At 40.0% G+C, this 23466-nt stretch overlaps 3 protein-coding genes across 13 annotated transcripts in view; 1 reads left to right on the forward strand and 2 right to left on the reverse strand.

The window, feature by feature from the left end:
- mppe1 (metallophosphoesterase 1) overlaps nt 1–4280 on the reverse strand; it is a 9730-nt gene extending 5450 nt beyond the window's left edge. Inside the window, exons 1-4 of the mRNA XM_020591294.1 lie at nt 3585–4280; nt 3352–3460; nt 1858–1961; nt 544–624 (exon numbers count right to left, since the gene is read on the reverse strand). Of these exons, the coding sequence (XP_020446950.1) occupies nt 544–624; nt 1858–1961; nt 3352–3460; nt 3585–3835 (545 nt within the window). The 5' untranslated portion in view covers nt 3836–4280. The remainder of the gene's footprint in view (nt 1–543; nt 625–1857; nt 1962–3351; nt 3461–3584) is intronic.
- A 1303-nt stretch (nt 4281–5583) lies between these two features.
- LOC109955289 (cathepsin Z) lies at nt 5584–9584 on the reverse strand. The gene is made up of 6 exons (XM_020591306.1): nt 9380–9584; nt 8823–8980; nt 8421–8600; nt 7904–8051; nt 6951–7116; nt 5584–6798 (listed from the first exon to the last, which is right to left on the reverse strand). Exons 1-6 carry the CDS (start codon nt 9502–9504, stop codon nt 6685–6687), a joined length of 891 nt encoding a protein of 296 aa, XP_020446962.1. The 5' UTR covers nt 9505–9584; the 3' UTR covers nt 5584–6684.
- Nucleotides 9585–15787: 6203 nt separating this feature from the next.
- The window catches only part of piezo2b (piezo-type mechanosensitive ion channel component 2b), an 85238-nt gene continuing 77559 nt past the window's right edge, over nt 15788–23466 (forward strand). For all 11 annotated transcript variants that reach the window (XM_020591261.1, XM_020591262.1, XM_020591270.1 and 8 more), the window contains exons 1-2: nt 15788–16428; nt 22837–22932. In XM_020591261.1, coding sequence (XP_020446917.1) covers nt 16365–16428; nt 22837–22932 — 160 coding nt within the window. In that variant the 5' untranslated portion in view covers nt 15788–16364. The remainder of the gene's footprint in view (nt 16429–22836; nt 22933–23466) is intronic.

Raw genomic sequence — 23466 nt, forward strand, 5'->3', positions numbered from 1 at the left:
TGAGGGGAGGAGGCCCCGGGGAAGACCCAGGACACGCTGGGGGGACTATGTCTCTTGGCTGGCCTGGGAACGCCTCGGCATGCCCCCGGAGGAGCTGGAGGAAGTGTCTGGAGAGAGGGAAGTCTGGGCATCTTTGCTTAGACTGCTGCCCCCGTGACCTGGTCCCGGATAAGCGGAGGAAAATGGATGGATAGATGGATGTTTTAGAAAAATCCTGATTTGTACTGAAGAACAGTTACAGGCAAAAATAACTTGAAATAGAAGTGATTTCTCCTCTGTTGTCTTTCTTATTGTGTGCCAGCCTGTGCTGAAGTTAGGACCTGCACTGCTCAGCGTGAAATCACAAGTGTCATTTGTTACATAATTTCTTTTAACACATACTTCAGAGCACCCCTTCTCTGAAAAGGTCTGCTGTCTAGTTCAGAAGCACTTTCCGGTGCAGACTAACTCCAGGGATTGAACCTGTGACCTTTCTGCCTACTGAGTCACCCGCTCGCCCTGCAGCTCCTGTCACAGGTTGTGCTGCTTTGTCCTGTCACTCACTTGACTCCCTTTCTGGTGACGATCCTGGTCGAGGAGGCGTTGAAGACTTTCTCAAAGCGCTGCAGCTTGAACCAGTCCATCCTGTAGGGAGACACAACAGTGCTCGTCACAGCCACACAAAAGCCTGCTGCTCCGCCTGTCACGCGTTGTTACATAAGAGTCGACTGCACGAGTTGATCAAAGCACATGCACGTCTGCATAATCCCACATCATTCTGAATCGCAGGTATCAAATCCTACACTGTGGGATGACTTGATGCATCTCATTGTATTTGTTTTCACTGCTGCTTCCCCTGAGAAATTAAGAAAATCAGCCTGGAACAAAAGGAGCGTTACAAACCAGGGGTGGACACAGTGACATGCAAAGGAAAACAAATGCCAAACATGGGGGCTAAAAACTACCCTCAAGTCAAGATGCTCCAAAAATCTCCACCGGATTATGTTAGAATTCAGCTTTTCTCTCACAGATTTATGTGACTTTCTCAGTTTGTTCAAAATAAAAACTGTACTGTATTTTTAATTATTATCATCAACTGTTAGGTGCAGAGGTGGAAAGTAACTACATTTACTCAAGTAATTAAGTAGTTTTGAGGTATCTGTAGCCGACTATTTGACTGTTTTCATTTTCTGGCACACTTGAAGGGACTAGCAAACATGGGGGCGGCCGTGGATCAGGGTAGAATGGGCTGACCTGTGATCACATGGTTGGTGGTTTGATTCCCAGTCTCCCCTGTCCACATGACAAAGTGTCCTTGGGCAAGACAGTGAACCCCAAGGTGGTCTTGATGGCCTGGCTAGCGCCTTGCATGGCAGCTCTGCCACCATCAGTGTGTGTGTGTGTGAGTGTGTGTGTGTGTGTGAGAATGGGTGAAGCGCTCTGTTTCCATAGAGAAGTGATGGGGGGGGCCTTTATCTGTCTGTGCACAATGCCCATTTTGTTGTGATCCAACCCCTTGTATGTCCAGTAACATTTGTCCTAATTGGCTCATAATCAAATATTTCTTCAGAGGTTGCGCAATATGGACAAAGTCCTTTTATTTGCTGGTCTCCCTGTGATGTAATAGTCTGAGGCTTTGATTGCCACATCTTTGGCAGCCTCTTATCAAGTTATGAAGAAGAGTAAAAGAAAAACACGTTTTCTTTCTGTAACTAGCACCAGTGAATATCTACACTACAGATCATTACCCTGAGGAGCTCTGAGTGAAACAATTAGTGAAATCAAAGTCCTGTTTCTTATCAGGATCTTCTGCTGAATCCTGAACCCAACACTGACAGGTTGAACATAAAACAGTAACGGTGTCATGTGTGTCCTTACTCGTAATGGAAACCGATGTCATGGTTTCCAACCAGTACGACCAATTCTATGTCAGTGGAGTGTCTGAACATCCTGTGGAAGCGGCGCACGTCGTCCTCCCAGTGCTGCGGACACACAACAACACAAACCACAGCTGAAGCAGGTTTCACTGACAACACAACCTCCCTTCGGACGCTTGGGCGAGTTACTGGGATCTGTGAGCGTCACCCAGTAGCCCCCATGGATGGCTGAGACATCTGTTGTTTTCCTCACAAGGCCTCAAGTAGTTTTCCTCACAAGGCCTCAGTACTTGATTTCTGTCAAAATACACAGTTCAGCTGAGTCTAGTTTTCACGCCCCCAGTGAATTAGTCAACAAAATAACCAACAGTCTCATCGATAATGACGTATTCTTTGTTGCAGCCTGTATCAAACAAAACAAGCAATGTCAAGTTCTGATCTTGGCAGTGGTGGAAAGTAACTAAGCACATTTACTTAAGTACAGCTTTAAGGTATTTTACTTGAGTACTTCCATTTTCTGCTACTTCATACTTCAACTTCACTACATTTCAGAGGCAGTTATTGCACTTTTATTAGCTGTTTTTCCAAATCAGATCAATAAAACATAGTAAAATCATAAGACTACTGATCCCTGGTGGGAAACTCACAGGTACCAATATGTAAACTAGTATAAGTACATAAGGTAGTTACCATTAGCTCCACCTTTATGTGATTAAGACAATAATGCATCAATAATCCAATGATATGATATACAGTAATGTCAAATGTGCCATTCTGTGTGAGTACTTTTTATATTTTAAGTATATTTTGATGCTCATACTTTTGTCCTTTTACTTAAGTAACACTGAGTGAAGGACTTTGACTTGTGTTTGTACACGATGGAACGGATCTGAGTACTTCTTCCACCACTGGACTGTGGTTGTGGGAACGTGTAGGTACAGTATTTTCACTACTTTCTGACACAGAAGTCAAACAATAAATCCATTAGTCAAGAAAACCATCAACAGGTTGATTCAGAATAAAAGCCAATACTAGCTGCAGCCCTACTTTGAGTGTTTCTCTGCAGTTGAACAGATCTGAGTGCTTCCTCTTTAAAAATGCCAGACAAGTGTTAAAACGATGAGGAAGCTGACAATAGAACACGGTAGATTTAGAGATACTTCCTGTTTTAATCGGGTTTCCTTTTTGTGCCGCACCTCCTCTTTCTCCTGTCTGACTCTGCGGGTCACGTTTGACAATCCGCTAATAGATGTATGAGACTTCCCAGGGGATTTTTCCTGAAGCAGGGCGGCTGTGCCATAGAGGACTGAGAGGATGCTTTCCTCTAAAGCTGCAGCCTCTCAGGCCTGGATGGTACAAAATGACGATGGTGCCCGGAGAGCAGTGGCCTCTGCTCCGCATCCACATACTGTTTTCTCACAAGCATCACCGCCACAAGAAGCACTGTGCGCTTGCAGACAAAGCACCAAGGAAAAAGGGGGGAGCTCTACGTTACCTTCTGGTTGCTCCACTTGCCTTCGTCGAAGATATCCCCGAGAATAAACACTATTTCGGGCCTGAGCAGCCACAGAGCGGTCTGGAAAGCCCTCTCCATCTGCCATTCCCTGCGCGTTTGGATACACAAGCCGGCGTTATTTGTTGTTTTTGTTTACACAGCACTCACAAAGCCCAGGAGAACGACAGAGAGGTGGTGATTCATTGATTTCAAGTACAAATAAATGAGATTACCTCCTCAGCTTGTCGAACCAGTGTCCCCCGACGGCTCCCAGGAGGTGGGTGTCCGACAGCACCATAGCGCGGACCGCTGAGTCCATTGGCCGATCGTCGATGCCCTCACCACCCCGAGCATGGCTGATCTTCGGCCAGGCGCACTTGAGGATGGCCGGGAAGTAGATGAGATACTCGCAGAAAATGAAAGCACCGCCGACCACGACAATCAGCACCAGCGCAACCATCCACCTGACGCTAAACCTCGGCATGTCTTTGTTATTCGGCGTTCGGGATGCCCTGAACTGGCGCTCTGGTGCTGATGGAGCGGTCCATGAGGCATCTTCACCTCGTCCAGACCCGACTGTTCAGGTTTCTGGCCGCGTGACGCTCATGGCAAGTCCGCTGTGAGAACCAAACGGCTCCGTGTCGAGTCCGGTTGATTATAGATATAAGATTTAAAAGAAAGTTAAAACCTGCTGGTGAAGAGAAACCAGTCGGGGTTTCTCCTCGCGGCTCGCAATGGTCAAGATAGAAACAAGACTTCCGGTGGTTTTCAAAATAAAACCGTAGCGCGCTCTTTTACAATAAAGATCACATCCAGTGACAAAGTACTGTAGGTTTCCTCAGGTGCTGAGTATTTCCATTTTATGCTGCTTACTGTATATTCAAAAGCTCCCTCCCTCCTACAATGAGCAAGACTCCCAGGCTGAAAGAGGCCCAAAATGACTAAAATTACAGAGATGCAAATGTTTGTGTCTGTAATTGTTTTGCACCTTTGTCTGGTACAGTATGTATCATATAATTGACTTTCTAACAAACAAAAAAACAGCAGTCACTGATTAGTGCCTGGCAGTAAAATGGAAAACTACTTCAAAGTTGTATTTATTGGCACCACTGGGTGTAAATAGATTTTAAATGAGAACAAGAAATTTGTCCATGCCTTCCATAAGGCTGGAAACCTGACAAATATAATATGAAACATGACTTTACACTCATGTAAATCTTTAATCACTGATTTAAAGAAATGTCAAGTTTAAGACAAATTTACTTCAACTTAAAAGCACAATCAGATAACTTCCAGTCTTTTTCTTGCTAACAGCTGTTAACTTGTTTTGGGGACGGGAGGGGTGGCATAAGAACGACTAAAAACACATCAAGTAAAAGTTATTAAAAAGCCAAGTTATGAGTCTGGAATTTATAAAAACAAATCTAGTGACTAAACCTGGCATCTCTCCAACACTAACATGCAAATCCTACCTGGGAAAAGGGGCCAAGAACTATAAGACAAATGAGATTAAGCGATTAAGAGCAGAAATCTGATCAGCAGCAGGCTGCTTACATGTGCAGCTGTGTCAGTGTGAGTAGTTTCAGTCACACAGGACACACCTAACCTGTGTCAGTGTGAGCAGTTTCAGTCACACAGGACACACCTAACAAAACTATCCCAATTATTGCCAGTTACCTGCTAAACCAGTTGGGTTGCAAGAGTTATGTAAATATACTTATAAATGTAAAGTAGTGCCCTTTACTTTTTTTCTTGTCCTCATCCTACTCCTAAAAAAATATTGTTCCAGCAGCAGCAGCAGGAGGCTTTAGTGGAAGAGAATGAGGACGCTGCACAAGTTAAATTAGAGCAGTGCGACAGCAGCAGCGCAGCGGGAATCTGGTGCATGACAGCATAATTAAAGGGAAAGGCTCCTCAGTTTTCAGGCGATGTGATCAGGAGTGAGCATTTGTCTCTAGAAACTAAAAAGGGTGGAGACTCCAAACTTAGGAACCCATTCAGAAGTAAAGCCTGGCATTGCTCCACTGACATCACAGTTTGAAAAGATATGAAGAGTATTTACTGTACTTTACATTTTGAGCTGTGTTTCATTTCCTTAACTCATTCTGCTTTAAAGTTTAAAGCTACTCAACAAACCTGTCTTGTACAACTCCACATCTTTCAGGCTCAAGGAGAAGGCCTCAAGAGTTTCACTGATACCAACAAATGAAGCTGAAATTGTCGTCCAAAGCAAAGCCTTTTATTTGGAGAAAGTGTCAGGCCTCCCACATATTGTTATGCAAAACACCTCCTAAAATGCTTTTTCCTGTTAGAAATACTGAGTCCAAATCCCCTTTTAAAGGAAAAGTTTAACACCAACCAAAAGGTCGCTGATATTATTGTTCATTCAGTAAAATGTTAAATAAGAAGCTCAAAACTCAATCAAGGACAGATTTCAATGAGCAGACGTACAGAGACAATATCATAAACATATGTAAAAAATACAGTTTTAAGTCTTGTATATGAAAGAAAATGTTATTACCATGGTCATCTCCACACCATGTATTACAGCATATGTTTCTATTGACACTAACACAGTCACAACTATGGACAGCTATCAACAAGAATTACATTAGTAGTGCATGAGTAGTTCTGAACTCTTTGGAATTAAAGTACTTTTTGTTGAGTATTCATTTTCTACTACTTGAATTGTCAATCATTTTCAGAGGTTTATCACCAAGTTAAATCACATCTGTCATCATAACGCCCACCGTCTACTGGTAATACTGTGTCAGGGAGATCTAATCCGTTTTGTACAGAAAATATAACTGTAGCAACTTTCATTTCTACAAATCTGAAAACACTCATCTGTGCCATCATTAACCTAGAAAATGAAGATAACAAAGGACAAATTTTATGTGAACCAGGTTTACATATGAGAAAAAAATCACCCTGCTTGTGTAAAAATCAGGTGGTAAAAAGATGCCGTTTCCTGCAGCACACCAGCCAGATTTGATTTGTGTTCAATTAGGCCGACTGGTCAGCCTCCAGCCGCTCATTAGAGACCGTTTATGCAGATGTTATGCAGAGTGTGAGAAGGAAAAATGTAATTCGACGCTTGCCTTTCTCTAGACCTGCCGACACTGTTTGGTCACAGGTGAATTTAAATGTGAGTGACTCAGCTCTCCTGTCATGTAAAGGAAGAGTTTTGTTAAAAATATGTGACAATGAATCTAAAGTGAAGAACCTGCAGACGCTCTCATTGTTTTCTAATGCAACAGGAAAATAACAATGAGAATAAAAATTTGGATGGACAATAAATATAAAAGTCTTTTTTGCCAGTTTAACAGACATCTATATTACAATAGGATCTCCATATGCACAGTTTTTCTCAATACCCAAATTGAACCAGTTGCCTTTTCCTCCTTTGTAAGCACTAGTGACTATTCTGGCCCATCCATGTTCTCCCTGAAAACAAAGCACACAAACAAAAATAGCATTTGAAATGTTTTTACTGGAGCATGATCTCGACTAAATGGACTAGAGAGTGAATTCCAGAATTGCAAAGTGTGCAAACTATGTCAGACAGAGTGGTGTGGTGCAAAGAGAGAGAAACTGACCCAAAACTCGCCCCACGAGTTCCTGACAATCCAGTACTCAGTCTCATCCTCTGCCATGCCCCAACCAGCTACAGACACAATGTGATTTGATATAGAGAGGAAGTGAAACTCTGAGAAGATCCCTCCAGTATATTTCTCCAGACGGTCTGTGGCCATCAGGGCACAACTGAAAGACACAGAGAAGAGTTTCTGACGCCCTCCAACCAGCTGCAGCAGCATCTGAAACATTTCTTTCTTTTCCTTGCCTTTTCTTTGATACCTATAATGTGATGGCGAGCTCAAATACAGGTCAAATGTGACACTTTTTAAGTTGTGCTTTCGTCTTGCTGTGAAACCAGAGCTAAAATTTGTACAGTAACTGTCTTGTGCAGTATGGAAACTTTGATGTTTCACTGAGTTTTCTGTATTAAAGTTGCAGTCAGATGGTCACAAAAGCAGTTTTCCCCAAAAATGTCGTTAAATAGCTTAATGTTGATATCATTTGGCTCATATTTCATTTAGAGGTTTTAATTCACAAACTTAAAATTCTTCTTTTAAACACATTTACAAAGGGTGATATAAAACTACAGGATGTGAAGTTATTCCTACAGATAATAAGATCAAAATATTTTCAACCCTTGTTTTATCTTATACATTTCAAATGGAAAATGACGAAAACCATTAATCCATTAATCTAATCATACCTGCAGGGAATAGAGCTAAGTGAATACTTTCTAAGCGTTTGGTAATGATGCATGGAATTAATTTAAAGATGATATAAAGCTGTCAGATAAAGCTTAGTTGTACATGGATATGTGATTAAAGGTCTTAAGAATAATTAAATCCATAACTAGTAATAAAAACTTCACTATGATTAACAATCACTCTGAAAGTCAAGGCTGAATCTCTTCTCTCACACAACCATGTAGGCGGATGAATAATTAGAAATGATTTGGGAGGATGAATAACTCTACCTTATGGGCCCACTGGTGGCGATTTCTGCTTTCATCTTGTCCCTTCCCGAAACCTCTCCATAGTCTCCCACCTTCCACACGGTGTAGTTTTTCACGACAGCACACGATTCAGCGGAGCATGTACCACACTGGTTGAACAGCTGACACTCTGTCAGAAACCATGTGAAGATGCTTGTTTTAATGCTTTACAGTGCTTTTTTAAATTACAGTATGTCAGTCTTCAAAATGATCCTGTGCTGTTGCAGTTCTATGAAAGCCAGACGTCCAAGGTTTACATCACTGCTAGGAAACAGGACATGATGGGAGGGGCAAAGAACAGATAAGAGCAGGTTATGATGTCAGTTTAAGTCTTACTAGGCCCTCTAGGCTAAAAAGAAATTAGGCAGAGTATTGTTATTGTTTAAAAAAAGTCAGCTCCAGACCAAACTCATCACTGTCCACATACTTTTGGCAGCACAGTATAACTTGACTGACTGGCATAGTGATCAGAACTCAGAGAGAAAATGCATATTTTTACCTTGGTTTTTGGCTTGGTAGTTGTTGCAGGATTCATCGGGAATGCCAGTCTCATGGGCGTAGGCGTAGACTCCCAGGTGATCTCCTCCGTAACAAGAGCCCGCCCTCCCACAGTCTATCACGTTCTGTACTGACAGGTAGGCTAGCGGCCATGCTCCTCCACGCTTGATGTTGATACGATCTTGGACAAAAGAAAAGCATGTTGAAATGCTTTATTTCTTGTTTCTTGCCAATGATGCCACTGCTGTACTCACTAAATCCTGCACAACATTACCATGATATTGTGGGAACAAACATTTTATGTTCGCAAAATAATGTATCCCATTTTACACAGTCCCAGTTTCTATCCATCCTTCTTCCCTTATGTTGTTTCCTCCCTCCTCCCCTGTGTTGCCATGGTTACCAGCCAGTGCACTAGTGGCTCCCATGGCCCAACATGACCCACAGTACTGGGGGATGTGTTGGTTCCTTGTGACGCTCACATAATTCTTCCCACTGATATTCCTCCAGTCCCAGGACAGAGGGAGGGCCGACACCTTCACATGCAGCCGGGGATGTGTCCTAAAATAAGCAAAGTATCATTAAAACTGCTCCACACTTACAGCGTTAATGTGAGATTTTCAAATGTTTTCTCATAAAGATTCTCAGTTAACTATGATATAAAACAAAACAGCACAAAATCTTTATATTTGATTCACTAAAAATAGCAATTACTTGAAAAATGGCTTAAATGGTTAACTGATTATCAAAATGGTTGCAGATTATTTTTCTTATAAATTAAAATAATGGAGAGGGAAAAAGAAAATCATAGTAGTTAACATGACAAAGTTAACCCATGTTAATAAATATGTTACTTAGACACCCAGTTATATAAGGAACACGGCAACTTTAATTAACTCAGAGTTAAACAGCGAGTCAAAATCATTAAACCGTGTCAACGTAAATGTTGTGGTCACTTACCTGACAGACTCTGGTCTGCCATCTCTGATTGGCTTGTAACAAGGCTCAGTTAAAAGGCTGGAGGAGGTAATTTGCAGCGAAAATGCAAAACAAAACAGCAGCGACACAATGTTTGAAGACGCCATATTGGCTGCGGTACTTCAGCTGAAGCTGCGCGCCCCCTGTCGGGCAGGAGGATATGCTCCACTCACCATCACGGGTACAGCAAGCTGCGGGTACGGTGAGGTGCAGAAGCATCCTGGGCCAGTAGATGTGCCACTTACCTCTCTGAAGTTTAAACAGCAGCATAAATAATTGTTTGTTTTCATCAAGAAAATGTATTTTTCTAGAGGGCCTGAGACAACTGAAAGTATTAATATTTATACAACTAAACTTAAAAACACGTTTAGCCTGGCTTTATGTAGTGTCAAAATCTTCACTTGAACCTTTTTTATATTATAGTTTTATATCTATATTTGTAGTGGTGGAAAGAAGTAGTCAGATTCTTTAAAGTAACAATATAACTGTGTAAAAAGTGTTCAAAATGCTTACTGAAGTAGCAACAGTATATTTAAAGTAGGCTACCAAATGTAAAAGTACTCAAAGTCTTCTAAATAAAAACCAAGTGTCAGAGCAGTGCATATTTTGCAGGTGCAGCAGGAAACTTTTACATAACAGTCTCAGTTCCCAGATACAATCACATTACACCTAATGCGTTGCCTGATGATTGCTTGGGTTATCATGGATGATACGCAGCTCTTAACAAGGTTATAAGCAGCATGAAGCTCAACTTCAATCAAGGTTTGCTTTAGTGAAGAGTAAGCACTATTGTTTGTGCTTTTCATGATTAAAACTAAAATCAGATTAAATGTGCATTAGGCACCTAATGAGCCCTCAACAGGAACCAGATAAATCACTCACCAGTTGTTATTTGTTGTATGATCCAGCTTTAGTTTGTGGTGAAGCTGTGCAGCTCATCTAAAAGATATTCAGCAGTAAGAGGAAAGGCGGTTCCTGTCGGTGCCAGTGTTAACGCTAGAAAATTATCTCTAAAAATATGCTCGGTGCTTTCTGCTGAATCTCAACCAAGGCTTGACTGATATGAAGGCAAATATCAAAAAGCAAATCAAGGTGACGGTGTCTCTTTTTCACATTGTTTTCAGGGGAAAATATCTTAAAATTTCTTTAAACTGTTAAATAATTAGATTATTTAGACCACATTTTACACTTACTTTGACTTTACTATTGCAATAACTTCTCATATAGCCAAGAGCTGAAAAACATGTATTCAGGGGAATACTTCTGGGAAATGTAGAAAGTAAAGGTCTTTAATTGAGGCTGAGGTAAAGTCGGTACAATGAAAGTACAACCAGCACTTTGTCTCAGGGTCAGTTAAATACTGACTCATGACTGTGAACATCAGATAATTATGATAGATGTGACAGTAATGAAGGGAAGGTGGAGTGTTCCCAGAAGGAGTCGCTAAGCTCAAATAATTTATCAGTCTTGATTTCAAGTTTCTGAAACATGTAAGCAAACCTAAACCCTGTCACTGGATGAAAAGTGAGGACACGCTCAGAGTAAACATCTATAACCCTGCACTGGAGTCATCAACCTCTGTTGAGTCAAATTAACTAAAACTCCACAGACACACTCGGTGTTCCTCTCTGTCAGTTCACTTATTCTGTTTTCCCTGAGCACAGACACCACCGGCTCCTTCAAGGAAGTCCATTGTGTGAAGAAACACAGGGACTTTTGTCTGCTTGAGGACCAGAGGAATGAAGTCTTGATGACCTTTGACCTCTTAGGTCATCAGTGTTGTGTTAAAAACTAAGCCCTCCCCTGCTCTGAGACTTCTCCACCAGCACAAACACTCCTCAATAATGCATGGCTTTATAGCGTACGGCAGGCCTTCAGTCTGACTGCTTAAATCTTTCAGGATGTAATGTTACAAACAACCCAGGGATAATACAGAACATCTGTCAACATATCAGTTCTTTATGATGAGGACGATATCCTGGGAATGTGCATTAACACAAGCTTCTTCCTGCCTGCTAATGCTAAGTTAATAACAGCCCTGATGACACCACTAAACAGACCTTCACTGATCAGTTACTGAAGGCCATTATCCTTTTTCTATTTGCAGTAATAAAGTAGCTTCTAAAACTGGCCTCCTACATCCAGATTGATGGCAAGACTATTATGCAGTCTTTGCAGTTAAATAATTTGCACTCTGTCCATTTGTCTTGACTTTCTAAAAGTCATGTGTCATGTTTGTAATTGATGTCATGACTGCTCTTTCTAATTAGTATTTTTTCAAGTGATAACAGTTTTAGGGAGATTTGAAGGATTTTAGGGTTTTGAGCCTCTGACAGCCCGGCTCCAGGGATGGAAATGCTGACCTATCGGTCCAGACTGAAATATCATAACAGCTGAGATGAATAGCTGTTAAATGTTGTGCAGACATTCATGGTTCCCAAAGGGTGAGTCCCAGTGATGTTTCATGTGGTGACACCAGCTGTTCAAAGATTTATCTTGTCCTATGAAATACTGTACCTCAACTTGTACTAGATGGTCTGACCTGTTCATCATCAACTTTTCCTCTTGTGGTTTGGACTGACATGCCTTAACATTTCAATTTGTATTTAGTATTTCATTTGTAAATTAGCATGGCTATCGATTCTCAGTCTTGTTACATATTAGCTCAGAAAAATCCCTTGCATAATTTCAAACTGTCATTTCATGTTTTAAACACTTTAAAGCTGTCTTGTTTGCAGCCTGATATACATTATATACATTAGCCACTGTAGCTGAGATGATTTTTATACTGCAAAGATCACAGACTTAACAGACAGAAGGTTAATTCAAGTCACGGTGGATTAAAAAGGTGTGTGATGACATCTCCACTGACCCCATAAGACCCCATAATAGTTTCAAACATTAGGAGCAGCCACACATAGTTACACTGACTTGAAGTAAGGCATTGAAATTAATAGCAATTATCATACTTTAGACATTTTAAGGTAGCAGCACATCACATGTTCTACAACTTTTCTGACTGTCTCTCTCAAATATTGGGTCACTTTAATAATTAGGTACCAGTTAAATCAAGATATGTGTGTGGTGTTTGTTTCTCATGGTGTCATGTTGTTTGTTCTCCATTGCTGCTGAAACACTGAAATTTCCCCATTGAGGGATCAATGAAGTTCCTTCCTACCTACCTACCTACCTACCTACCTAAAGTAGCTGAGCTCTCCACAACAACAGAATGCCGAATTGGTTTGTAAGGCCATTCAGGTCATTAAAAATGGCAATAAACTGCTGAAAAGGTGTCAGGGTTTTCAGCACAAAGGTGTTAGTACATTCTACTAACACATTTGGGACTCTCTACTAATTGGCCCCTCCATGCTACATCTTTTCTGTCTTAAGGGCACTACTTTAAATGTGTGTAGTTAAGACATGAACAACTGGAGTTACCAGGTTTTCATATGACAACACAGATATAAACCTCTTTAAATTCCTGAGGAGACCATCTGCCCACAGTCACCACAGAAAGACACTAAAAAGCCCTCTTAAGCAGAGGCACCTTTAAAGTGTATGAAAAGTGCATCCATGTAAATATGGAGCACGCACACGGTTTGGATTTCACTTGTGGATCAATATTGAAGCGATATGGATGTTAATCTGATTTGAGCTGCTGTTTTTTTTCTTGGTGAATACTGCTACAGACTGGCAGCATAGCAGTTCAGTGAAATCACAAGAAATTCAGCTCTGCTCACATGAGTACTTTAGTCTGGCACAGTTTCTCTACTAATAGTTTTCTATTTGTCCACATTACTTTTTGCTGTTGCAAGTATCCGTCTGACAGATTAAACTGTGGCCATTTTGGAAAAATAAAAATACATATCTGCAGCTTATGCGCCATGAAGAGCTGATGGCATCTTTTTCAAACATCACAGGTTGGGATAGAAATGTAGAACATACAGTATTTTGGCATCTTACAAGTCAGAGAAAGAAATCCTCTACTGTACAGCCATTGGATGGGGTGGAGGTCAGGCCAGTCAAAGTTTTTCTACACTGGGAAAATTATTTTTTATGAGCCTGGTTTGTACATGGGAGCAAATTCTAATTTATACATATACCTGCTGCCAGTTTGTCAGCCCATCAGTCCACCACTTTGGTCCAGATTGAAAAACCTCCAAAAATAATGTATGGATTGACACAAAGTTTTGTAGGCTGTCATAGTTCTCACAGAACACATACTGACTGGTAAGCCCTTTCCTCTAGTACCACCATTAGGATGACACTTTGTGGTACTGATCACAACAAATATTGGATGGATGTTTATGAAACTTGGGTCAGACATTCATGTCCCCCTCAGGATATGTTGTCATAACTTTGTTAATCCTCTGATTTTTGTTTTAGCATCATCATCATCAGGTTAAAAAGTTGGTTTATGACCTGCAAAACTAACACTACTCCCATAGGACATATCTGATGTTAGAGTGCTAAAACCAATGTAATGGTAAACATACTTGCTACACATTTGCACGTTAGCGTTATCACTTTGGACATGTTAGCATGCTGACATTAGCATGTGCTAGTGTGGCTGTACATCTTTATTTCAGTATGAATTCAAATAAAAAGGACCTTATCTTTCCCTTTGTGCTGACATCATCATTCTCCATGGCTATTTTGAGACTCACCGTCACTACCTCATAAATTAATTTTCAAGTCAATACCAATTGCAGGACTCAAAAGTACAATGGGCGAATTTAAAAACATACCCTTCCTGTTGCATTTATCACAATTCTGAGCTTAATATGAGGCAGGTGAATCAGGAGCAACTGAGCTGAACATCCACTGTGTGTTGTGTAAAACTGTTGTGTCCATTTGGCACGAGAGATTATCAATAACTCCCTCTCAAGAATCGGATGAATAATGGATCAAAGACAAATGTTACTTAAGATTCACATCCATCTGAAGGATTAGATCAGCAGGTCCAGACTTCAAACAGCAACAACAAATCATGGGCTGACATGTTTTGAGGTTGGTTATTGATTATTGTTGGCGGCAGTTCAGGAGCCTGGGTTTCCAGGGAAAAATGAAGCTTCAGGGCAGAGACTGGCAGCGAACTTGTTGGTCTCTCAAAGTTAGCTTTTCCTCCAGCAGCATCTAGAAGTTTATTTTTCTTATTCTCATAAACCCAGTCTATTTTGGCGATTAAGTCAAATGGCTATCACAAACAAGACCTTTGCTGCTTCAGGTGCCCTGGGTTTTCCACTTGGAAGGTCATTTGACTCGGCCCTGAAAACTCCCATCATACCTTGCTTCTCTCAGGCCAAATGCACTTCAGAGGAAACAACAGCATGAATCATTTTCCTGTCAGTATAGTCATTAGACATATGAAAGTGTGCTTGATTGATTGATTGGTTGGTCAAATGTGTGGGCGTGTTACGCTAATGAAGGACATTTACTGTACATTAAAAAAAAAAGTCAAATTTCAGTGACTCAAATCTTAAAAAATGAGTGCAATAACATGATAAATGCGGGTATTTCCACACAGTTAACAGCCTACCGTGCTCACTGACATGTACTAAAATCCAGTAAAGGCTCAGCTGACCTTTTACAGCAATAGGAAAACATCTAAATGAGTTGATCCTATATATAATGAAACATTCCTCTCCAGATGGAAACTGTCTCTTGCAGGGTGAAGATGACAATCTGCTGGGCACATGGAGTCACTGAGTAATTTGGTGAATATGATGGCAATGTCAATTACCAAATCTCAACCAGGTGATCCCGAGGCCCCCCACAATGACCCAACTCAATTTATACACCCGCAAGATGTAAAGGGGGTGGGGGGATTTTGAAGATCCACAATCAGACCTGATCCCAATGGGGCTTAGGTTTTAGCCATGATACATGTGTGTTTTCTCAGCAGACAACTGGATTAACTAAGATGTTTTGGTACAATGTTCGTAATTATTTACTGAAAGCATTTTGGTAAAGTAAATTTTCCTGCCTCCAAGGAGAAATCTGACAAGCCTGTTTTGTGTTATCACGAACAGCACTGAAGAGGTTGTGCTGTTTTGTGTAGACTGGTCTCACACCAGTGGGCGTCGCTATTTCTCTCTAGTAAACAGCTGGACAGCAGTCCTGAAGGGATGCATTGAGAAGCCTTGAAATTCATAAAATCCTCCTGGAGGAATTGTAAAATGCTTATTTAATGTTTATAACTTATAGATGCACATTAGTAACTAAACACTGAGACTACAAATCCATTTTTGTGTATTTGTGCACATGTAGTACTTGTGGTATTTGCATCCATCTCCGAGTCCCTCCTCTTGCTTCCAATTATCTCAAAGGGCTGGACCGGTTACCCGATAAAGACTTCTGATTGGCTGGATCAAGTGTCAATCACAAGCTCATCCTGTAGACTCTTGTTGGCGAATACAGTCCACACCAGAAGTCAGAAAGTCAAAATTTCACCAAGGGGACACCAGGAGAAGGGTAGAGTTTTTCCTGGTTATTGTGAGCGCTCTTATCACGTTTCATAGTGAGGTTTTTTGACTTTTTAATACGTTTCTCGTTCATGTGGTTTCGTAGTAAACAAAAGAGGGGGGGTTAATTGGACTTGAAGACTTGTTGGCTCCTTTCTGTGGTATTTTTGCGTGCTGTGCCAGCGCAGCTGTTGGCGCACCTGAGTCCGCTATCCACTTTGTGCAGCGTGAGCATGACTTTAACGCATCTGAGCAACTAAACTATGGTGGTCACATTGCTTGGTGGTGACATGCCCGCTGTAGTGAGTCTTGATCAAAGCGCAGTCTCTCACTGTGGAACCGGAGTCCAGGTGTCACCAGGAAGAGCTGATGTGGCTGTTTGGAGCACAAGTTTGATGCCAGCTGGGATTTGACAGAGCGCAGGAGATTGGGATGCAAGAGAAACCTTAGAGAGACAATCCTCGGCTACTTTTACCTGGATTCAGCACGGGTTGCCCAGAGCCATGGCCTCTGAGGTGGTGTGCGGGCTGGTCTTCAGGTTACTGCTGCCAGTGTGTCTTGCAGCTGGTGAGTTGTTTTAAATCCTCACTTTTTTACGCATCTCCATGAGCCTATAGTGCAGTGTGTGCGCCAGGCGGGGTTGGGTGATCATTTAGTGATCAGTGATCTGCCTAATACTCATGAAGTTGGTTCATTGATATTTTTAAATTAGTTTACTATTCTTAAATGTAAGAATGCTTTTCTTAAAGCCTGACCCTTTTTTTTAAATTTGGAAATAGCTTTTTTATTTTTTATTTTTTACAGTGATGCAAATCTTTGTGACATTGATTAAAAATCTGATCATCTTAAGTGTTTGTGTAGGACTTTAAGAAACCAGTTTATGGTTGTGTTTTCATCATGCTTTGTGAGTGAACCTCAAGACGCTGGGGGTTTAGGATTGTCCCCTCTTCTCTGTTGAGGCCTGAACCCAGACAAACAGACTACACAAAATCACATACCAATTATTCTACATAAACAGCAAACCAGAGTAATAGCGTGTACACTACTCTTTACCTGTCATGGCATAGCTGACAGCTGATGTCCAGTCACCGCTGAGTGTGCATTAATTCAACCTTCTGGAGTCACCACTGCATTGCACAGTGTTTATGTCAGTTGGTTTGTGTAGAAATGAGACTACAATTAAGTGCTTTAACGGTGCTTAGTCTAAAATCACATGCAGACTTTTTTTAAAAATTCAAATCTGTTTTATTTCACTCTGAATGAGAAAGCATACAGAGCGGATGCTCAAACACTTAAATGACACAAATATATGTCACTATGCTTTTTACTGTTGGTTTCCATTGTGGTTATTAATGAGTCATCACTGTGGTTATTGGTTGTTTAGCTGCTGACTGGACATTCAATGCATACCTATCTGTTAATATTATACATTTTTATTTATATTGCCTTTATAGGATTGGAGGTCTCTTTTTAAACACTTTGTTAAAAAGTGCTCAGCTCTTGCTGTGTTATTGATGTTTTGCTTGATTCACTCTTCAAATCAAATCAAATCAAACCAAGTGACAGTGGGGAGGAAAAACTCACTTTAACGGAAGAAACCTCCGACAGACCCATTTGCTATGCAAATTTAGAAGATGATTCATACTCAAACTTGGCAGCTTATTTGGATTTAGAAGTGACTTTTTTAGCTTTAAGCATTTATAGAGTTCAGCATTTACTAGTTTCGCAGAAGAAAACACACTTAAATACAGATTTGTGGAGTTTAAGCTCGAGATATGTTCACACCATGGATGCGGAGTCTATTAAATGCAATTTACTTTGTCTTTTAAGCTGTAATTCTGTGGTAGGCCACAAGTGAAGAATAATTAGCATCTAACTACCACTGAGGTTCCACTGTGGTGTCTGTGTAAGACTTATTATGCTTAGGTACTTTTAAAGCTAACAGCATGCTTTCTATAGATAAGACCCACTCAGTACCACCATAATGCATCACTTGACAGCCTGATGCCCCCCTTTATTTCCAAGAACGATTGTGAGACCATGCATTGTCTCCATTAATTCGTGGAAAGTCGTTTTAACAGTATGAATTAATAATGTGGTTGTGAGGGAGAGAAGAATTGCCTTCCCTTTTATCGTAAACATACCTTTAATATTTTATGTTTTTTCAAAGTGCAAATGAGCTCTTGTCATTCACTGCAGCTGTACACAATAACTGACAGGATGAAGGAAATGTAAAGTGGAACGAAGGGAACGTATACAGGAACAGTCGGTGTTAGGGATGAGAGGAGGTATTTCTGTCATCAGTATCACATGATTTGCAGCTGACTTTCCTTCAGTCTGCTTTTGTAAGCCAAAAATGTTATCTTAATTAAAATTACTGGATGGATCTGTTGCAAGTCAGTAACAATCAGCAAACAGTGTAATGCTGATCTTTTTTTTTCACTATTTGTCTTGTTTTGTATAAAATCAGTGATAAAGTATGTGTGCTGAATAAACAGCACAGCAGATGTTATCTGGCTCCAGACACCTGCATCACCTTCAGTGTATATGTTCAGCAGTGTAATATATGTTGCAGATTGCAGTTTTTCTCATAACCTAGTGAAAGACTTGTCCGCTAACCTTACATAGTCTGTTTTTCCTGTTGGCCATCTGACAGCACCTCTATTGAAATGGACAGAACTGCTGTGCCCGTGTGTACACAGTCTTTCTACCGCAGACACACACATACAGTTGCACACTTTTACCGTTTCACTGATCAAACAGGCTGCTGTTTATGTGTTTACTGGCAGAGTTTGGAGTGTGAACATGATTATGAGCAGGAACTTTGTCAAATGTCTGATCTGATATTGAACATGGAGTGTAAATGTACAGACAGAAGGGGCAGGTTGCGGCAGAGTAAAGCACAAATAAAGAAAGAAGTGGCAGTGTACATGTGGATACTTACTGTAGCTTCAGGGAGCATCACTGGGACTGATGCTTGTTTCTGTTTTTGAGTTTTAACTTAATAAGACAAAATCAATTTCTGCTACCACATTGTTCCATAGATGCTGTGCTGGTGCATCACAAATATCTAAGAAGATACTGTTGGCACCACTACGGTGGTCCAGAGGGGAACTGGCTGTAAATATTAGGTGTTAAAATTTTTATCAGTGGTGATAACAATATACATTAACAGCCTAGTCTAATATTTTTATGGCTAGACATACTTGGGAACAAAAATCCGTCAGTGAAATCCACTCGGCATGCAAAGTCAGCAGAAACAGAGCAGTTATCTGTGGAAAAAATATTACTTTTGAAAGAAAGAATGCAGTTTTCCTATTACAAATGGGAAAATTGAATTCAAAAGCAGTAAAATACAAATAGTAGCCTATGTCCAAGCTCATTTCATTACTGTATATTTGAATTGCCAAATTAGCCTTACATAGTTTGATTACCGCTAGGTTAAACTAGCTAATATAAGCAAATTTCAGTTGACTTCTTTAGTTATATTAGTTACATTACTAAGTCACTATTATTCTAGTTGTACTAGAATAATGAAGAATGATAATAGAAGAATGATAAATACTATAACTGTTATTTGTGGTCACATTGGTCACTGCTCAGAAATGTTAGCTTTTATCGTTAGCTTGTCAGTAGTTAGCTATCCAGTAAGACATATCATCTATCTGAATTTAGTGAATGTAGAGCTGCAATGAATGGCCAATTTATCGATTAGTTAAATGACAGAAAGTAACTGGCAAAAAATTAATAATTTAAATTTTCAAGCAGAAATTGCAAAAAGTTGCTACAGTCATATTTTATGGAAAATTACAGCAGATTAATACTCACAGTCCTACTTTCCATCTTATAAAATATGAATATTTACTGATTTTCTTATTGTTTTATGATGGATAATTGAACATTTCTGGGCTTTGAACTGGTTACTGGGTGAAACTAGACCTTGGACTCCAGGTACTTGATGAGAATTTTTCACAAGTTTTTGGTATTTTATAGACCAAACCATAGTTATGTCAGCTGACAGCCTTATATTATTCTGTAAGCAGTTTAAGTTTTGTTCTTGAAATCAGAAATGTAAATTAAACTAAACTGCCACTGTCTAACTATTGGTAACCGTTGGATGTGACATCCATCACCCATCTTGACTTTGACTTTCAAATAGTAAACCTCTGCACAGTGCTGGTACAGCCTGACCTCATGTGGGAGGCTCTGTATTATTTTCTTCAGAATGGTTTAAATTCCTCTGATATCTCACAGAGCTCAGCCTGGCCAGGCACTGTACCGCCTTATCTTCTATCACAGTAATGTTTTTTATCTCAAACTCTGAAGTGAGCTGGCCTTGATTTCACATTTATGGATTTGTTGCTTCTCTTCTGTTATGGCTTTGTTTCTGTAATAATAGCTTTTTACTGTGAGAGACAAAAGCCTGATTCACCCTTGAATGGGGATTTTTTTCAGTAATCTGATGTCTGAAAACAACGGCAGTTTATTTTCATTCCCTGTGTAAAAATCCTCAGATGGTGAGTCATACAGCGGAGGCAAATGGTCAGGAAGGCTGCGGTCAAGTGTCTGCAGGCTAGCAGCTGGAACAAAGCCATACAGATACAGACAAATTATATCTATTTCCACACTGTACAGATACAAACAGAGCACTTTAGATGTGTAACTGAGCAGATGAATAATAGGGGTAATATCCACACTGCCATCTTGGGCAAAATAGTCACTTTTATACCACATTTAACAGAGATAAATTGCAGTGAGTTGGGATAGAAATGGTGGAAAGTGATACCAAAAAAAAAGTGTCATTCCCTTCTCATTTGCTTAGGCTAACCAACTTTTTGAAACCTTTTGAATATACACAATGATGAACATTAATGATAAACTGCTTTTTATGTCATTATATATGTGGTTTAGGCCTATTTGTCTGCATGTCAAGCATTCATGCATACTTGAAACTTAATCACAAAGATAATTCTACAAATGTGGCAGCCCCTATGGCATATTCATTTTTGTCAGTTTTCATTGGTCTGTATCAGAGCACAGAGAAAACCAGGAAGTTCACTTACTTCAGGGTTCCAGCAGGGGAATAGCCAGGGCCAAGTCAGATGTCAATGAATGGGTCTATTGAGTGTGCAAAGATAAATAAAGCACCATTTTAGGCAGTTAAGTGAAATTTCTTTTAGTAGTTCAAGACCAGTAGCTGCCCAGACGGACTGATCTTTATGACTTGGACGATAACTTGCGTGGCCGACCAGTCTGTGAACTCTGTACTTGTTGATATAGCAGCAAAGAGAAATTTGAGATGTTAAACTGCGTGTCCACATTTTATCCCGAGTCACTGACTTAAACATGTACAAAGAAAGGTCAGAAATTATGCACCTTATCACATATTTTGTGCATACTGGAAAAACAGAGTTCTAAATATCATGTGGAAAAAGGATTTTTTTTTTTAAATCTGATTTTACAGCTGTACTCAGTTTGTTAAAACTTAAAATGCCCTTAATGTGTAGGCTTCAGTGCCGAAATGGGTGTTTGCTACAGTCTGGTTCATTTTGGATGCGTTAATTGATGTTCAGTTCGTCAGGTGATGTGAGCCGTTTAACTGGTAAAAGCCCCAATCAAGGCAGATTGACTCGGGAAATTGAGGTGCGTTACGGATCAATACATCAATGAATGGTTTTTGGAAGTCATGTTTGCACTTAAGCTTTTTAACTTTCATCATGAGCTCAAAACACTTTCTTCATTTGCTTGGACAGGGTGTGTAGGTGGAGTGTTTGGGAAAGGGTGAGTGTTTGCAGTTGTGTTGATCTTGTGTAATGTGTAGTGACGCATCCTAAATGTAGAAACAGTGCATTAAATCCAAACTTGAATGAAGTTAAAGTTGAGTAGATTTGTACTAACAATAATACCATTCATGTCACACATCCTAAAACCCAAAGATATTTAGTTTGGGATAATATGAAACCAAAAAAGTGGCAAGTCCTCACATTTAAGAAATTGTATCCAGAAAAAAATGTTTGGCTTAAACAGCAGTTACTAGGTTAACTAATCATTGCAGCAGTAAATTAGAAAGGTTTAAGAAAAATAATCACTAACGAGCTGAGGAAACTGTTTATTTTAATGTCTTTATTTTACTGACACAAAAATCAAAGTTGGTGTTTTATTTGACGGATTTTATTTAATAGTCATCACTGACATACATTACAAAAAGTTCACTTTAATCGCTGTTATATCATTTCAATGCTTGATCAAAAAGACAAAAACCAATGCAGGTGTTTTTAGACACAAGCCATGACATTCCCACTCTTCATGCACTTGGTTGTGTTTCATATAAAGTTTTGGCAGCTGAAAGTTATTTTCCTGTTTTCCAAACTCTGAGGCGCATCATGCACGTCAGGGATGTGTGTCACGTGACGCTGCTGTGTTGCAAAACAGACTTTGCAGACTTTAATAATAAAAATGATTTCAGCAAAGCTCACAATCCATGAAATGCTATGGTAGTCTCGCAAAATGAAATCTTCATGTGATGCAGAGCTGCACTTTGACACAGCTGAGTACTATTGGGTGATGATTTTACTTCAAAACAAACATCAATTTTCTGAATGACTGAATTAAGCTCATGCTCTTTGCCAGATGAACTGTACCTGAAGCTTGTACCTTCAACGTTTTGTTAGAGAAATGTTCTGACTTTTTTTTGCTATGAGGAGCTTTTCTACACCAGGACTATGTTAATGAGTTTAAAGAGTTTCACCGCACGTTTCCCTCAGATTTGTGCTCAGTGACCAAGCAGCTTGTGCCCACTGCCAACTTCTGCATTGTATTTGCTTTCAAAAGTTATGTAATGCAGTATTAGACACCAAGCTCTAAATCATTTTGCTTTGTTTGTATTTAAATGCAGTTTTTGTTTTTTTTATTATGATTCAAAGGTGAATTTGTAGGCTAACTGTTCAATCTGTGTTTGTGTCTTTGTTTCTGCAGCTTGCCTATTCAGGTACAACGCCCTGTCCTTCGTCTACCTCATCTATCTCCTGCTTATTCCACTCTTCGCAGAGCCAACAAGCACAACGATGCAGGGTAAGAGCCACAGTTAACTCCCTCAGAAGCTTCACGTGTTCAGAGGCTTTGTACACTGTCGGGAGAAACTGGACTGTTTCCCAAAAGCCCCCAGTCTGAATTGTAATATTGTTCCCTGTAATACAAACCAGCCCTTCTCCAGGGAGCTTGAATTTCCTTGAGATGAGGTTGGATTTGGCACATAGCTCAATCCATGAAAGGTAATATTGGTTAATGCGGGCATGAGTCCCTCTGTAATAATAAAAATGATCCACTGCTAGCAAGATCCGATAAAGTAAGTTATGAACCATTAGCGCCTCATGTCCAGCTGATGGAAGTTAACATTTTAGGCTAAAAACATAAAGGAAAAGACAACAGAACACATAAGCTTTACAGCTGAGACAGGAAACACAAAGGAGCCTATAAAATGTCTCCACTGATTCTTTAGATTGGTTTTGTTTAGTAATATTATCTGCAAGCATTGGACAAGTGTTATTAGATCATTCAGACCACGTTAAGGAAGCTTTGACGTCTTTGGTATTTTGGTTTGGTAAA

The sequence above is a fragment of the Monopterus albus genome, unplaced genomic scaffold (genome assembly GCF_001952655.1).
Source record: "Monopterus albus unplaced genomic scaffold, M_albus_1.0 scaffold14.1, whole genome shotgun sequence".
Classification (NCBI taxonomy): Eukaryota; Metazoa; Chordata; class Actinopteri; order Synbranchiformes; family Synbranchidae; genus Monopterus; species Monopterus albus.

Coding starts and splice junctions, on each gene's coding strand:
- LOC109955289 (XM_020591306.1), bottom strand. CDS start 9,504: ATGGCGTCTTCAAACATTGTGTCGCTGCTGTTTTGTTTTGCATTTTCG. Junction 7,117..7,903: donor GCCACCAGTGGGCCCATAAG/GTAGAGTTATTC, acceptor TGTGTCTTTCAG/TTGTGCCCTGATGGCCACAG. Junction 6,799..6,950: donor ACTCGTGGGGCGAGTTTTGG/GTCAGTTTCTCT, acceptor CTTTGTTTTCAG/GGAGAACATGGATGGGCCAG.